The sequence below is a fragment of the Gigantopelta aegis genome, chromosome 3 (genome assembly GCF_016097555.1).
Source record: "Gigantopelta aegis isolate Gae_Host chromosome 3, Gae_host_genome, whole genome shotgun sequence".
Classification (NCBI taxonomy): domain Eukaryota; kingdom Metazoa; phylum Mollusca; class Gastropoda; order Neomphalida; family Peltospiridae; genus Gigantopelta; species Gigantopelta aegis.
Genome location: NC_054701.1, coordinates 75,526,929 through 75,543,837, shown reverse-complemented (window position 1 = coordinate 75,543,837; position 16,909 = coordinate 75,526,929). Strand labels below are relative to the sequence as shown.

The following is a 16,909-nucleotide window of genomic DNA, read 5'->3' as shown; positions in this document are numbered from 1 at the left end:
ACACCAAATATTAATAGCAATTTGGCGAATTTGATCAGAAACGTTTTAGCCAAATTTAAGTTAAATTTAACTAAAGAGAATTTTTTTTTTTAAACTTAGGTATACACTAAAAAAAAAAAAACAGAATCATTGTGATATTTTTTTTTTTTAAGAAGACGACTTAGAACTTTGCCATGGATGAAAAGTTAGGTAAAGTTTATTATGACAGGGCAACTATTTTGCCCATGTCGCCCCCTTGCGTGATCCCTGTACACATACAAACGATACCTGGTTTTTGAATGAGCTTTTTGTCAATGTTGGTAATGACATATATTTGCCAAATTAAACTTTGAATTGCATTTGGCGATTGGTGAAAAACGGCATTCACGTTGGTCATTTGATTGATTGTGTTTCATGCAGATAGTGGCCTCGGTGGCGTAGTGGTTAAGCCATCAGACTACAGGCTGGTAGGTACAGGTTCGCAGCCCGGTACCGGCTCCAACCCAGAGCGAGTTCTTAAGGGCTCAATGGGTAGGTGTAAGGCCACTACACCCTCTTCTCTCTCACTAACTACTAACCAACTAACAATTAACCTACTGTCGTGGACAGACAGCCCAGATAGCTGAGGTGTGTGCCCAGGACAGCGTGCTTGAACCTTAATTGGATATAAGCACGAAAATAAGTTGAAATGAAATGAATCATGCAGATAGTGTCTGGATTATTCACTAGAGCAGGCTATCAGTATCTGACTATCTGTGTTTTTACATAAAACCTAATTATAGCTAGTTGTGGTCTATCTGGTGTAGTGCGCATTATGTATGAAATTACGGTATATACATGCAGGAGGGATGGATGGATGGATGGATGGATGGGCATATCTTAATAGAGAACTGTGCTAAATCAATAGCTTTGTATATTGTTAAAATACTGAATAATCAACTTTATGTATAAATAAATACAAAGCCTTATTTGTTTTTGTTTTTCAGCTTTTACAACTGTAACTATACAAAAAACAGATGATGGAAAATCAGGAAAAGGTAACAGAGAAAAAGTCATGAATATTTTTGTTTATGTACAATGTAGTTATGAAATAAATCATAATAATAATTATAATACATTTGCTTGATAACTTTGGTTATCTAAATGGTGTCGTTAACACTAATGTTATACTCCTATATTGTGCAGTAAAACAAAATCGATCTTAACATTTTATTGTGAACTGATATGTTACACATGTTTTTGTTCTTTCTTTAAAATCAGAATTGTTTGCCCTTTGTGTTTGTTTTTACTTTGCATTTATCTCCTATACTTTCCATTGAAGTGAGGTGGATATATTTTAAAACAATGTTTCTGGGAATTTAAAACCTGCAGAGAAGACCAAAAAAAAAAAATCATAATTAAATTAAATTCAAAATTTAACACTTTCTAGTTGTCCCTTCTTATTAGGTTAGCATAAAGTATATTATTACTGCTCTGTTAATTGTTAAATTACACATTATTTATAATATAACTTCTGGATAGTATAAGTTATCAATTTTGGCAACTACAATGTGCTTTTGGTTACCCTGCTGTTTGTATTAGCTCAAAATGCATTTTCTTTTGTACGTACAGTAAAACTTCTAGCAGCCACCCATTAAGAGGCCAAATTTTTATTCTCTCTAATCATCTAATATAGTATAAACTTACCTACATTTATATTAAGCAGCTGCCTGTGTTAAAAGGTCACTTTTTTATGCTCCCTTTGGTAGCTACTCAACATATATTTACTCTACTTGATAAACTATGATCAGTGAGTTTAAGTTTAACACTTTATGATGAAGTGGTATGTGAGTAAGGCTTCTTTTCTGTTGTATCTGTTGACAGACTTGTTCCAGGCCTACCTGGTTGAGCTCCAGGCCTCAGACTCGCGAGTGTTCTCACTCAATTTGGAGAAGTCATGTTTCCTCAAGGTCCAGTTTTTGTACCCGGGCCATGGCGAGCAGATGTTGTTAAAAGAAGCCTTTCTGCTCGTCTTTCTCCACAAAGAATGTAAGCTACTTTTCTCTTTCTAAATAAATACCAGCTTCAAGCCTAAAAGAAAAAAAAAGGTTTTTCCTGGCACCAAGCAAAAAGAGCCGATTATAATTGTAATCTTTCTTTCTTTTTTTTGTTCCAGTTTTTATACATGTACTAGTACATCACAAATGTACATGAGTCTTGGATGGGAGATCAATTTCACCTGACTTGCATTTATATACCGATTGTTTCCTTTTCCCTCCCACATATTTACCTCCCTTTATTTTAACAAGTGCACATTTTACCTCTTGCCCATTCAGATTGTTTTGTTTGTAACTGTAACAATTAATTTGTAGTATTTTAGAATTATTTTTGATTAATTAAATTACATATTTGTCTTTATAAAGCTATTCAGTTATGCAATATAATTTGTATTGATGGTGTTGTGGTTAAGCCATCAGACATAAGGCTGGTAGGTACAGGGTTCGCAACCCGGTACCGGCTCCCACCCAGAACAAGCTTTAATGACTCAATGGGTAAGTATACGACCACTACACCCTCTTTTCTCTCATTAACAACTCCACTGTCCTGGATATAATGCTTGAATCTTATTTGGATATAAGCATGGAAATAAGTTAAAGAAAGAAGAAAGTATTGGTTTAATGATAAAAGGTTCTGTGTAGTTGAATAATATGCATATAACTGATTTATGCTATAAACCGATATGCAATAAAATGGATTCGACTGTATGTTTTTTTACTCTCTTTGTAGCTGTTGCATTGTATAGCATTCAGTTATCACGGTTTGGAGACAAGGGAATAGTGAGTATTTAATGTTTTAATTTTTTAAGATTGTCCATTATTTCTTTTAGATTCTTCGGGTATGAACAAAAAAAAGCATGCACAACTTGTGTGAATTGGTGAAGCTGTTGAAGTAAAAAAAGTTTGCCATGCTTTTTTTTTTTGGAGGGGGTGGGGGTTGGCATTAAATTTGAAACATACTTATTAATAAAAACACAAACAAGATCCTATTTTATTTTGAATTATTTTTGGGGTTTCTGGAACAATCGCGCACGATAATACAAAGTACCAATATAAAATTACATTATCAGATATGACATTCCTGTCATGTGTTAATCTTTAATGGAATATAACCTATTAATATAATGTGTTTTTTGTGGATCTTTTTACTTTATGATTTCAAATGACACATTATACAGTAGAATCTCGTTGGGTCGAACTCAGAAGGGTCGAATACACTGCAACGCTTGAACCAAAAACAAAGTCCCGAGTTACACTTACGCGATGTTGACCGAATGGTTAGGTCGAACTACCCGATGGGTTAAACACTTTCTCGAGCACCAACGGGGTTCGAGCCAACTCTGGATTTAACTGTATATACAAGTATATATCAAATTGTTACAGTACATGCGAGACCAGCCAAAGACAGAACAGATCATTCAGAAGTTTGTGTGGTGTCAGTGGGACCCACAGAACCAGCAGTTGCATTACATCTACAATTGTCGCCATGACAACGGCACAGTGTATCAGAAGTTCAGCAGCATACAGTTCTATCAAAATGCGAAAAATGACAGCATGGTAAACATGTTTTGTTTTTATATAAAATGTACTGAATTTTTCATAACTTTGTATTTCTGCATTAAGGTCGACAGCGGTCACTTTTCCCACCGTTGTTTTGGCTTCGTTAGTAATAAATATAGCATATCTTACCATAATTTCACTTGAAATCCATATTTCGTAAAAGGTACAATTGTTTTTTAATCACAAGATTTTTGTACACATTCAAGAGCATTAGTAATGTCAAGATAAAAACATTTCAATGGCAATTTTGCATTGGAATTTTTCCGCCATTCCTACAATGGAAACGTCATGTACCCAGTTTATGGTTATTGTAAGACGATACAAAGTGACTTATTGGAATATGGACGTTATTCAGTTCAAAATTAGCTATATTATTACAATGCTTCGCCACATTAAAATAAAAATTGGTCTACTAACCTTGACCCCTGTCAAATTTCTATAACAAGCAGACGACGCTGTTTACAGGTCAGTATATATTTTTTTTTTCATAATTCTGAACAACATATTAATTTTAAGTTTTAAAAGATGAATGAAATAAAAAGTACCTTTTGTTAAATATATCATATCAAAAAATTGCTGTTGGATATGTTTTATTTATTGTGTACAAAGCCAAAACAAGGGTCCAAAAGGTGACTGTCGTTGACCTTAGTTAACTTTATAATAAAGTAAAGTTAAAACAAGATAAAAGTTTTTTGTACATGTATATTTTCATTTTTAATAAAGAAAGAAAGAAATGTTTTATTTAACGACACACACAGATTTTGAGAGGAAACCCGCTGTCGCCACTACATGAGCTACTCTTCCGATTAGCGGCAAGGGATCTTTTATTTGCGCTTCCCACAGGCAGGATAGCACAAACCATGGCCTTTGTTGAACCAGTTATGGATCACTGGTTGGTGCAAGTGGTTTACACCTACCCACTGAGCCTTGTGGAGCACTCACTCAGGGTTTGGAGTCGGTATTTGGATTAAAAATCCCATGCCTCGACAGGGATCCAAACCCAGTACCTACCAGCCTGTAGACCGATGGCCTACCACGACGCCACCGAGGCCAGTCATTTTTAATAAAGGCTATTTTTATTTTATAAAGAAATTATTGAAAATCCTACGTTAAAATTTCTGTTTGGCTAAAATCAGTATGTGTAATGACATACTGCAAATGATCATGAATGACGTCATGTCATGAATAACAATATCTTCCTTGTTTTTGGATAAAGTTTGGAATGTTTAGCATAGGCATTTTGTTAAGACGATTTCCAGCACTTGTCTTTAAGCAAATGTAGGAATAGCACTTTTTACTCATTATTATCAAATTATACAGTAAAATAAGATTTAAACAATAGTTAATACATTTATTATAAAATTAACCTTTAATAATTTTACATCCTTTAAATTTATGAAGAATGCAAATACATTTACAGGAAATGAATATTGTTTAACGGTATCTCAGCACATTTTAAACTATAGCTACAGAAACTTAATGTCTAGGGATGGGTATTATGAGAATGTTTGTATCAAGATGTATCACAAAGTATTAACAGTTGTATTATTAAGTATTATATAGGTACCATGTATCACCATATATATCACAAAGTATTATTGTATTAAATATTATATGGGTACCATGTATCACCATATACACTGGCATATGAAGGGGGGGGGGCAAAATGAGCATGTGCCCCCCCCACACACACACACACACGCACACACTTTTCTCGATATTTATATTTATATATATGTATATATGTGTGTGTGCGTGTGTGTGTGTGTGCACGCCCCACTTTTTGGCACCTTCCTATGCCACTGATATATACTCTTCAAAAGAAGAAACGCAAAACCACATTGTCGTAACATTTGGAGAATTGATTTAATTATTGAATGGTGAGTCCGATAATTACCAAATGTTGCAGGATTGTTCACAATTCACTCTAGTCCATTGTGAGTAAGTGATAGGACACACCACCAAGGTCAAGGTCATCTGGAGTCAATACCGGGTGTGGCCTCCGTGTGTGTTGACAACTGCCTGGCACCGCCTGCCCATTGAAGCAACCAGAGTACGGATGACGTCCCGGGGGATGGTGGCCCACTCGGCCTGAAAGGCTGCTGCCAGCTCGGGCAGGGTCTGGGGCTGTGGTTGTCGCTGTCGGAGGCGTCGGTCCAACTCGTCCCATAGATGCTCAATTGGGTTCAAATCCGGTGATATCGATGGCCAAGGAAGGACATTAATGTTGTTGTTCTGTAGGAAAGCCGTTGTGAGACGTGCTGTGTGAGGCCTGGCGTTGTCATGTTGGAACACTGCGTTGGCGTTGGCCATAACTGGAACGATGTGTGGCCGGAGGATCTGGTCAATGTAGCCCTGTGCATTCAGGTTGCCCTGCACGTGGACCAGGTCAGTTCTGCCAGTGTGTGAGATGGCTGCCCACACCATGACACTACCCCCGCCGAATCTGTCCACTTCCTGCACGCAGTTTGCCGCATAACGTTCACCACGACGCCTATACATGCGACATCTTCCATCATGACGTCGGAGCAGAAATCGGGACTCGTCACTGAACCACACCTGTCTCCATCGCAGTTGAGGCCATTGTCGATGAATCTGGCACCACTGCAGTCAGAGTCGACGGTGTTGTGGTGTTATGATGACACCTCGAACTGGACGTCTGGCACGAATTCCTACCTCACGTAGGCGGTTCCGTACGGTCTGGTCGGATATCCTGCTCAAACCTGGTATTGCTGCGGCTGTGGAGGTGGCAGTAGTCAATCGTTCCCGAAGGTGGCGTACCCGGATGTAGCGGTCCTGCCCGGGGGTAGTGACCCGTGGTCGACCGGATCTAAGGAGGTCACGTGTTGATCCATGTTGCTGGTAACGGTCCCACAGTCTGGAGATGGTGCTTGGGGACACATGGAATGCCCTGGCAACGGCCGTTCTGGATTCGCCTGCGTCTAGTCGGCCGATGGCATTGTTTCTCTGCGGTTCACTGAGACGTGGCATGTCCTGGATTGTCAACTGTCGGCCAGATACAGAGGCCAGGCAAGCGAACACCCTGCACTTTTATACTGTCGGTGTTCATGTTGCACGTGCAGACAACGCACGTGCAGTGGTGACATGGTTTGCACGTGGCTGCATTTTTTTGAATATTCACATTTTGGAACTTTATTGTACAGTAGCTGCGTTTTATCGAATGTAACCGTGGGAATGTGTTTGGGACATGCAATGACCTTATATTCACAAAGCATGAACCGGTAGGAAACATAAAATCGGAGTTATAACCCATTTGTACCCTTTTGCGTTTCTTTTTTTGAAGAGTATATATCACAAAGTATTATTTACAGCAGTATCAGCTGATTCACTACAGGTAGATGTATCATATAAATATGTTTTGTTCCTCATTTGAATCATAACATATTAGTATACCAATAATATAACATCTCTATTGATATCTAACATATTATATATGTATCAATTTTTTATTTTTTTATTTTGTAGATGGACCTTCCATTGAACTTTCCATTTCCTCACATCAGATCTAAATTCAAGTGAGTAACATTTATCTTGTCATACATGTAGTTTAAATATTTTTAATTTTGACTTAATACCATTAGACATATGAAGAGTTTCATTGGAAAACGCGATAAACACCATATTAAAAACCATTGTGCGAACACCACTCAGACACTGTTCACATGTAGACGAACACAAGTTCAAATTCAGCTTTCAACAAAACGCAATACGATTGTCTGAGGATATATGATTGCAGAGAACCTGGCGTAATGTTTATGGTGGTTTGGAATAAAACATTTTTAGGACTGGTGTGTGTATAGTGGCGTTTATCGTGTTTTGCAATGAAACTCTTCATATGTTCATCCATATGTACATTACCTGTAGATGCTATTCCTTCTGAATAATTAGTCTAACAAAGCTTTAGTAGCAGAATACCTGTTTGGTTTCCTACAAGTCTGACCGGGGAGTGTTGGTTTTGTCTCCATCTGTTTGTCCATCCATCTGTCCATCTGTCCCACATATAGTTTTCCAGACTTTTTATTTCATAATGTCTCAAGAAACTGAGCTAAAATTGTGTATCTACCTTTATTATGTAGAGTCACTGATCAGTTTGTCTTTCATATGAATTTTCCCATTTCTAACAGAGATGGTTATATGAAAATGTGTTGGACCCAGTAGGGGACATATAACAGAGATGGTTATATGAAAATGTGTTGGGCCCTGTAGGGGACATATAACAGAGATGGTTATATGAAAATGTGTTGGGCCCAGTAGGGGACATATAACAGAGATGGTTATGTGAAAATGTGTTGGGCCCTGTAGGGGACATATAACAGAGATGGTTATATGAAACTGTGTTGGGCCCAGTAGGGGACATATAACAGAGATGGTTATGTGAAACTGTGTTGGGCCCAGTAGGGGACATATAACAGAGATGGTTATATGAAAGTGTGTTGGGCCCAGTAGGGGACATATAACAGAGATGGTTATGTGAAAGTGTGTTGGGCCCAGTAGGGGACATATAACAGAGATGGTTATATGAAAATGTGTTGGGCCCAGTAGGGGACATATAACAGAGATGGTTATATGAAAGTGTGTTGGGCCCAGTAGGGGACATATAACAGAGATGGTTATGTGAAACTGTGTTGGGCCCAGTAGGGGGACGTATAACAGAGATGGTTATGTGAAAATGTGTTGGGCCCAGTAGGGGACATATAACAGAGATGGTTATGTGAAACTGTGTTGGGCCCAGTAGGGGACATATAACAGAGATGGTTATGTGAAAGTGTGTTGGGCCCAGTAGGGGACATATAACAGAGATGGTTATGTGAAAGTGTGTTGGGCCCAGTAGGGGACATATAACAGAGATGGTTATATGAAAATGTGTTGGGCCCAGTAGGGGACATATAACAGAGATGGTTATATGAAAATGTGTTGGGCCCAGTAGGGGACATATAACAGAGATGGTTATGTGAAAATGTGTTGGGCCCAGTAGGGGACATATAACAGAGATGGTTATGTGAAACTGTGTTGGGCCCAGTAGGGGACATATAACAGAGATGGTTATGTGAAACTGTGTTGGGCCCAGTAGGGGACATATAACAGAGATGGTTATGTGAAAGTGTGTTGGGCCCAGTAGGGGACATATAACAGAGATGGTTATGTGAAACTGTGTTGGGCCCAGTAGGGGGACGTATAACAGAGATGGTTATGTGAAAATGTGTTGGGCCCAGTAGGGGACATATAACAGAGATGGTTATGTGAAACTGTGTTGGGCCCAGTAGGGGACATATAACAGAGATGGTTATGTGAAACTGTGTTGGGCCCAGTAGGGGACATATAACAGAGATGGTTATGTGAAAGTGTGTTGGGCCCAGTAGGGGACATATAACAGAGATGGTTATGTGAAAGTGTGTTGGGCCCAGTAGGGGACATATAACAGAGATGGTTATGTGAAACTGTGTTGGGCCCAGTAGGGGACATATAACAGAGATGGTTATATGAAACTGTGTTGGGCCCAGTAGGGGACATATAACAGAGATGGTTATATGAAAATGTGTTGGGCCCAGTAGGGGGACGTATAACAGAGATGGTTATGTGAAAATGTGTTGGGCCCAGTAGGGGACATATAACAGAGATGGTTATGTGAAACTGTGTTGGGCCCAGTAGGGGACATATAACAGAGATGGTTATGTGAAACTGTGTTGGGCCCAGTAGGGGACATATAACAGAGATGGTTATGTGAAACTGTGTTGGGCCCAGTAGGGGACATATAACAGAGATGGTTATATGAAAATGTGTTGGGCCCAGTAGGGGACATATAACAGAGATGGTTATGTGAAACTGTGTTGGGCCCAGTAGGGGACGTATAACGGAGATGGTTATATGAAACTGTGTTGGGCCCAGTAGGGGACATATAACAGAGATGGTTATATGAAACTGTGTTGGGCCCAGTAGGGGACATATAACAGAGATGGTTATGTGAAACTGTGTTGGGCCCAGTAGGGGACATATAACAGAGATGGTTATATGAAAATGTGTTGGGCCCAGTAGGGGACATATATTGTTTTTGTCAGTACTCTCAGAATGCTTGTTATTTTAATAATTTTTCAGTGTCATCTTTTATCATGGAAGAGAAAGGTCACATCCTGTTCTGATGGAGAGAAAATGGGGAACACATAAATAATAAACAGCAAACATTGTCTGCAAACAAAAGCCTCATCCACTGACTGTATCAGGAAGTTAACTGTGTTACTTACATTCAGTAATAACATCTCAGTATTTTATATAGCCATAACTCTTCTAGCAGTGATTTAAATTTGGTCTCTCAGGCCTAGCTCAACAATTGCAAATTTTGAAAGCAGTTGGCAATTTTTTGTTTTAGTTCGGCGAAATAATTTCATGTAATAATTGAATTTTGTTTAGAAAATAACTGACAATTTCTGCAATTTTCAAAGTTTAATAGACAAGTTGGCGAATTGTTTTGCTCACCCAGAGCTAGCCCTGTCTCTAATACAGTGTGTTCCCTTATTTATTTCCACTCGTATATGACAAAGAAAAAGTGTAGTATCGACAAGGTTAGAAAATTCTGTACCGATTCACCTGGGTTTTGGTTGCAGTCACTCATCCCTGTTAGTGTTCGTGTTATTCCTTATTTCTCTCCATCAGTATATGTCTGACAATCTGAAACCCTGTTATGGGAAGAAGCCACATTTAAATCAAAAGACAACCGTTTTCTATTTTAAAGTCACAGACCTCTAGTTTCAACCCATAAAAATGGACACTAAGTTTAGTTAAATCTACACACCTGTAACACATCAAGATAAAGTTACAACAGAGTAAAACAACAATCTGTGATGTTGAAATGGTGAAATACCTTTAAAAACAGACTAAAACTCGATACCATAACCATTTCTTCTCAGACGCACATGAATTTTTAAAAATATGAAACATCCATTTTTTTATATTAAAATGATGAGGATGATCAGAAACACTTCAGATATACAGAAGTGGATTTATAATCTAAACAATCAAATTTTAGTAATGACTAATTTCAGTGATCAAAAATGTCTCAAATAGTGAAAAATATGCTGTACAGTAGTATTTAGAAACTAGGGTCTGTCACTTTAACTATATTGTGTTTCAGGTCCCGCTATGCTGACAGACCTTTGTGTCCTGGCATCCCAGGTATGTTTGTGACTTTTTGTGTTAAAATATAGAGCTTATTATGAGTTGCTTCAAAATGTAACTAACAAGCAAAAAGCAATATTAATTATGGTAAATGATATCTTGTGGACAAAAATATAGTTACCACAACTTAAACAGTGCATTGTTTCTGCGTTGTCTGTTACTGGCATAATAATTAGTTCTCATGCTGTTTTTGTCTTAAAGTGACATTCCTGAGTTTGCTGCAATTTTTAACATGTGAACAACTAACAGAGACTTTTTAATGATTGTAATTACATATCAAATGTATTTTTATGCATAAAATATTAGTGGCTGTATATTAAACATGTTTCTGGTCATTCTAATATTTGTACTAGGGTAAATTTCATTTTATTTCCTAAAATATATATTTTTCATACGTACGAAATTATTTGAAGACAAAATTCAGTTTGGGCTTCTTACAAATATTAAGACGACCAAAAACACATTGAATATACAGACACTGATATTCTAAACAAGAATATATATTTATCATGTAAGTTTAATTGTAGAAATATTTTATTAGTCGGAAACATCCTACAATGCAGCAAGTTTGTGCGACTAATCGCATAATGATAATGCTCCTTTAAAACTAAAGTACCTCACATTATGACTTCATGAACACCGGCAGACCAATGTATATGAAATAACTACTGTCCCCAGAATATAATTACTCATCCATCTTATAATCTCCCTGTGGAGTCTTATAAGTTTAAATATATTCTTGGCTATTTCTTACACATCTGGTCCATCACAAATCAGACTCCTCCCAACCAGATATATATTTTAATTTGTTTATGGAAAGGAAAGGAATGTTTGTTTAATGACACCTGAGCACATTTTAAATTACGACTCTTTGGTGTCTAACATTTGCTTATTTTGATATTTGGGTTGATAGAAAAATAAATAAAGGAACTACATTGACTACTCCTACAAATATTGCAGTAAGGAATCCTTTATGTTCTTTCCTATACACATCCAACCAGTGCACCACAACTGGCAAAGGCCATGGTATGTGCTTTCCTGTCTGTGGGAAAGTACATATAAAAGATCCCTTGCTGCATTAAAAAAAAAAAAAATGTAGCGGGTTTCCTCTGATGACTGTGTCAGAATTACCAAATATTTGACATCCAATAGCCAGTGATTAATTAATCAATTGCTCTAGTGGTGTTGGTAAACAAAACAAACTTTAACTTTGTTGAAAATCAGGGTGGGATTTAGCTCAGTCATTTGAGCATTTGCCTGAGGTGCTTGCATCGCAGGATCGAACCACCTCAGTGGATCCATTCAGCTGATTGTTTTTTCTCTCGTTCCAAACCAGTGCACCACAAATGGACAAAGGCCATGGTATGTGCTTTCCTGTCTCTAGGAAAGTACATATAAAAGATCTCTTTCTGCATTAGGAAAAATGTAGCAGGTTTCCTCTGATGTGTCAGAATTACAAGTACCATATGTTTGACATCCAATAGCCAATGATTAATTAATTAATCAGTGTGCTCTAGTGGTGTTGTTAAACAAAACTAACTTTTTCCTATAAGCAGGACAGTACATACAACAGCCTTGTTGAAAATCTTGTGGGTCACATGTTAGGATGTGTGTTGAAAGCATCATTAAATGAAACATTCCTTTCTTCCTTCCTTGTTAGGATGAGTCCATTGAGGGTTATCGATCCTGCAACCCACCACACTTCAGGCAAGTGCTTCAATACTGAGCTACATCCCGCATCTAGCTTATGAAATGATGCTCAATATCAGAGTCTAAATAGATATGTAATAAAAAAAATCTGCATCTGCTTTTTGTGTTTTCAGTGGCAGATCCAGAAAATCCATTATGGGGGCCCCCAATGACATGAGGTGGAATGCCAAGGGAACTTTGGGGGAGGTTTGGAGGAGAATCGTAAATTTTTTTTTAAAATTAATATATAATAAAATTATAACTGTCGCAAAATTTAGGCCCCCCCCCCCCGATCCATCTCTGGTTTCTTAACAATGAAATGTTCTGACATCATTAGAGAATAATTACATCCTTTGGGGAAGTGTTTAGCATATTATCTGCATTCTTTAGATAAGCAGTCTTATTTTTAAGCCTAATGATGCAGTATGGAAAATGAGCATTATGTTTTTATTTTATTTAGATGTCGCTGTCAATGCTACTGTCTTGACTCAGCCAAATGGGACTATTTGCATCTGTTATAAACATCACAAGTCACAGAGCAACCCTGCTGAATATAGAAGTGACAGTCAGGTGATTTTGATAACTCATAATTTTATTAGTTTTAAAGCTCACGGATTACTAAATAGGTAAGATATGCCTGGTCTTCAATGAGTCAGTATGATGAAAAACATATTTGTACTTAACCTTCTTAGATTGATAAATAATGGATATACAGTGTAGTTGAGTGACACATCAAAGGAACAAAATACAACTGGGTGAGATTGGAGCTTCAAAGAAAACATGTTATTTATTTATTTGTGGTCGCGGGACATAGCCCATTGGTAAAGCGCTCATGTGATGCACGGTCTGTTTGGGATCAACCCCCGTCGGTGGGCCTATTGGGCTATTTCTTGTTCCAGCCAGTGCACCACGACTGGTATATCAAAGGCCATGGTATGTGCTATCCTGTCTGTGGGATGGTGCATATAAAAGATTCCTTGCTACTAATGAAAAAATATAGTGGGTTTCTTCTCTAAGACTATATGTAAAAATTACCAAATGCTTGACATCCAGTAGCCAATGATTAATAAAGCAATGTGCTCTAGTGGTGTCGTAAAACAAAACAAACTTATTATTTATTTGTAAAAATTAAATATGTTGTAGAAAAGTGATCTAAATTCCAGTCATTATTATAAATGAAATTGGGTAACATAATTTGTTTTATTTGTAAAATTATAGTACAGATTTTTTTTTATCATAAAACATTGTCTTAGTATCAAAATTTAAGAAAGAATGCTTTTAAAGATAAACTATATTTCTAGCTTAATATATACATGAACACTTTTTGGTATTATTTGTCAACTAAGTCTTCTTTAAAGACAAGATATCTTTTAAAATGTAAGTGAGGCTGATATTTATATTTTATATTTTTAAGTCTTTAAAGCCAACATACTAATATCCTTGTAATTTTATTCTGGTTTTTCAGACACATCATGATGAAGAGTCTATAAACTATTACATATGTATGGTTCATCATGGTGAGTTACAAAAAAACCTCAGTAGTGGACAGGTCGGAGATGTTTTCAGTTCAGAAATTCCTGTTCCGAGTCAGGCAACCGATCTTATCAGAGATCAGACTTGGGATGGGCGTGTTTGAAACCCTAGTGGTATATGAGCACGTTAAACTACTTTATCTATCTATCTATCAGTTCAGATTTTCATAATTTATTCTTCTAGCACTCCTGTTGGAGCATGGCGGGACGTAGCCCAGTGGTAAAGTGTTCGCTTGAGGTGCGGTCGGTTTAGGATCGATCCTCGTCGGTGGCCCCATTGGGCTATTTCTTGTTCCAGCCAGTGCTCCACAACTGGTGTAACAAAGGCTGTGGTATGTACTATCCTGTCTGTGGGGTGGTGCATATAAACGATCCCTTGCTGCTAATTGAAAAGAATAGCCCATGAAGTGACGACAGCGGGTTTCCTCTCTCTATATATGTATGGTACTTAACCATATGTTTGACGACATATAACCATAAATAAAATTTGTTGAGTGCATCGTTAAATAAAACATTTTCTTCCTTCCTTCCTGTTGGAGAGAACACACTGTATGATTTTTAGTATCACACAGGGATCTCCATTGTACACGTGATATCAATTTAAAATCATCTGATTAGTTGCTCCATGATGATGACCTGGGTGCCAAAGCCATCCAGTAAAATAAACACAATCTAAATTGATTGCTCTGTGATGCATAAGTTAACTGCTAGTGCAATCACTGTCAGTACCTTTTAGATGGAAAAGATGTTTAACCCTGGTACCGGCCTTGGTGGTATCGTGGTTAAAGGGACATTCCTGAGTTTGCTGCATTGTAAGATGTTTCCGAAAAATTTAATATTTCTACGATTAAACTTACATATTAAATATATTTTCTTATTTAGAATATCAGTGTCTGTATATTCAATGTGTTTCTGGCAGTCTTAATATTTACAAGAAGCCCAAACTGGATTTTGTCTTCAAATAATTTCGTACGTATGAAAATTTTTATTTTAGGAAATAAAATGAAATTTAACCTAGTACAAATAGTAGAATGATCAGAAACATGTTTAATATACAGCCACTAATATTTTATGCAGAAAAATATATTTGATATGTAATTACAATCCTTAAAAAGTCTCTGTTAGTCGATAACATCTTAAAAATTGCAGCAAACTCAGGAATGTCCCTTTAAGCCATCGGACATAAGGCTGGTAGGTACTGGGTTCTCAGCGCGGTACCGGCTCCCACTCGCAGCGAGTTTTAACAACTCAATGGGTCGGTGTAACACTACTACCGTACACCCTCTTCTCTCTCAATAACAACTAACCCTCTGTCCTGGACAGATAACCCAAATAGCTGAGGTATGTGCCAAGGACAGCGTGCTTGAACCTTAATTGGATATAAGCATGAAAATAAGTTGAAATGAATGTTTAACCCTGGTTTATGAGGATATGTAAGCAGTAGAATACTACACTGGTGTCAGTCAGAAATCATTTATCTTACAACTCATTGTTTAAAAATGTAACCAACTAACTTTTGCTCGTTAGATACATTTTAAAACCACTTGTAAGATAAAAGGTATCTGACAGCCACTATATAGTAATCTCCATTTGTCACTGTATAAAGACATTTCAGTTGGTCTTTGTTTGTTAAAGAGAAACCCGGCCTCATTGGCATCGTGGTTAAACCATCAGACATAAGGCTGGTAGGTACTGGGTTCCCAGCCCCGTACCGGCTCCCACCCAGAGCAAGTTTTAACGACTCAATGGGTAGGTGTAAGACCACTACACCCTCTTCTCTCTCACTAACCACTAACAGTTAACAACTAACCTCTGTCCTGGACAGACAGCCAAATAGCTGAAGTGTGTGCCCAAGACAGCGTGCTTGAATCTTAACTGGATATAAGCACGAAAATAAGTTGAAATGAAAATGAAATGTTAAAGATTAAGCATACTGACCCTTATTTAGCACACATTTTGTTTATGATTTTTTTTTAATAATTTGACTTACATAGAGTATTATGTTTTCTTTCATATGAAATATCATGTAACCTTACTGTTCTTACTTTGAGATCATCTCATTTGTGAACTAAATCAGGGTATAATGTAACTTTTGGTATAAAGTATTTTGGAATGGCTAGGTTTCTTAATTCTGAACTAATTAGTTTTAATTTATTTTACTAGCAAAAACCATTCAAGGTTGTGTGTCTGGCTTGTCACAGAGTATCCTGGGATCTAGAAGATTGTCATTTCATTGGTTGGGTGTGTATATATCAGTATTACTTTATTTGTAAAGCTTTTAAGTTTTTTTAATCCATGTGAAATAATACTTTTATTACTAAATATTTGTGCATACACTATAGAATCTTTCCTTTAAATTGTACATAATTATGTAATTTATTATTTTCATGTCTTGTGGGTGTGCTAAAAACATTTCTTTATGCATGTGGTACATTTATTATTATTAAACCGGAGGGATCTATAGGTTTCATCTTCATCCTGTCTGTCTGTTTCTCTGTTCATCTGTCTGTCCCACATATAGTTTTCTAGACCTTTTTTTCACAATGCCTTGAGATATTAAGCTGTAGTTTTGTTTGTAGCTCTGTTATGTCCCTATCAAAGGCCGTGGTATGTGTTATCCTGTCTGTGGAATGGTGTATATAAAAGATCCCTTGCTGCTAATCAAAAAGAGTAGTTCATGAAGTGGCGACAGCGGGTTTCCTCTCTCAATATCTGTGTGGTCCTTAACCATTTGTCCGATGCCATATAACCGTAAATAAAATGTGTTGAGTGTGTTGTTAAATAAAACATTTCCTTTCCTTTCCTGTCATGTCCTCTTACAGATCAAGTTTGACTTTTTGGGTGATTTACCCATTTCTGACAAAGTTATGGCTTTTCAATGTAGGAGATACGAAAATTAGTTTGTCCCGGTAGAGGACCTGT

The 16,909-nt window shown here is 37.2% G+C and overlaps 1 protein-coding gene across 4 annotated transcripts in view; it reads left to right on the top strand.

Annotated features, from left to right (window-relative positions):
• Positions 1-16,909, top strand: part of LOC121369088 (gamma-secretase-activating protein-like) — a 50,767-nt gene that overhangs the window by 4,161 nt on the left and 29,697 nt on the right. For all 4 annotated transcript variants that reach the window (XR_005957557.1, XM_041493937.1, XM_041493935.1 and 1 more), the window contains exons 5-13: positions 966-1,016; positions 1,843-2,007; positions 2,746-2,795; positions 3,399-3,572; positions 7,062-7,111; positions 10,723-10,763; positions 12,916-13,025; positions 13,921-13,972; positions 16,151-16,228. Coding sequence is in view for 3 of the 4 variants with exons in the window: in XM_041493937.1 (XP_041349871.1) it covers positions 966-1,016; positions 1,843-2,007; positions 2,746-2,795; positions 3,399-3,572; positions 7,062-7,111; positions 10,723-10,763; positions 12,916-13,025; positions 13,921-13,972; positions 16,151-16,228 (771 nt within the window). In the remaining variant the exon portion in view is untranslated. The remainder of the gene's footprint in view (positions 1-965; positions 1,017-1,842; positions 2,008-2,745; positions 2,796-3,398; positions 3,573-7,061; positions 7,112-10,722; positions 10,764-12,915; positions 13,026-13,920; positions 13,973-16,150; positions 16,229-16,909) is intronic.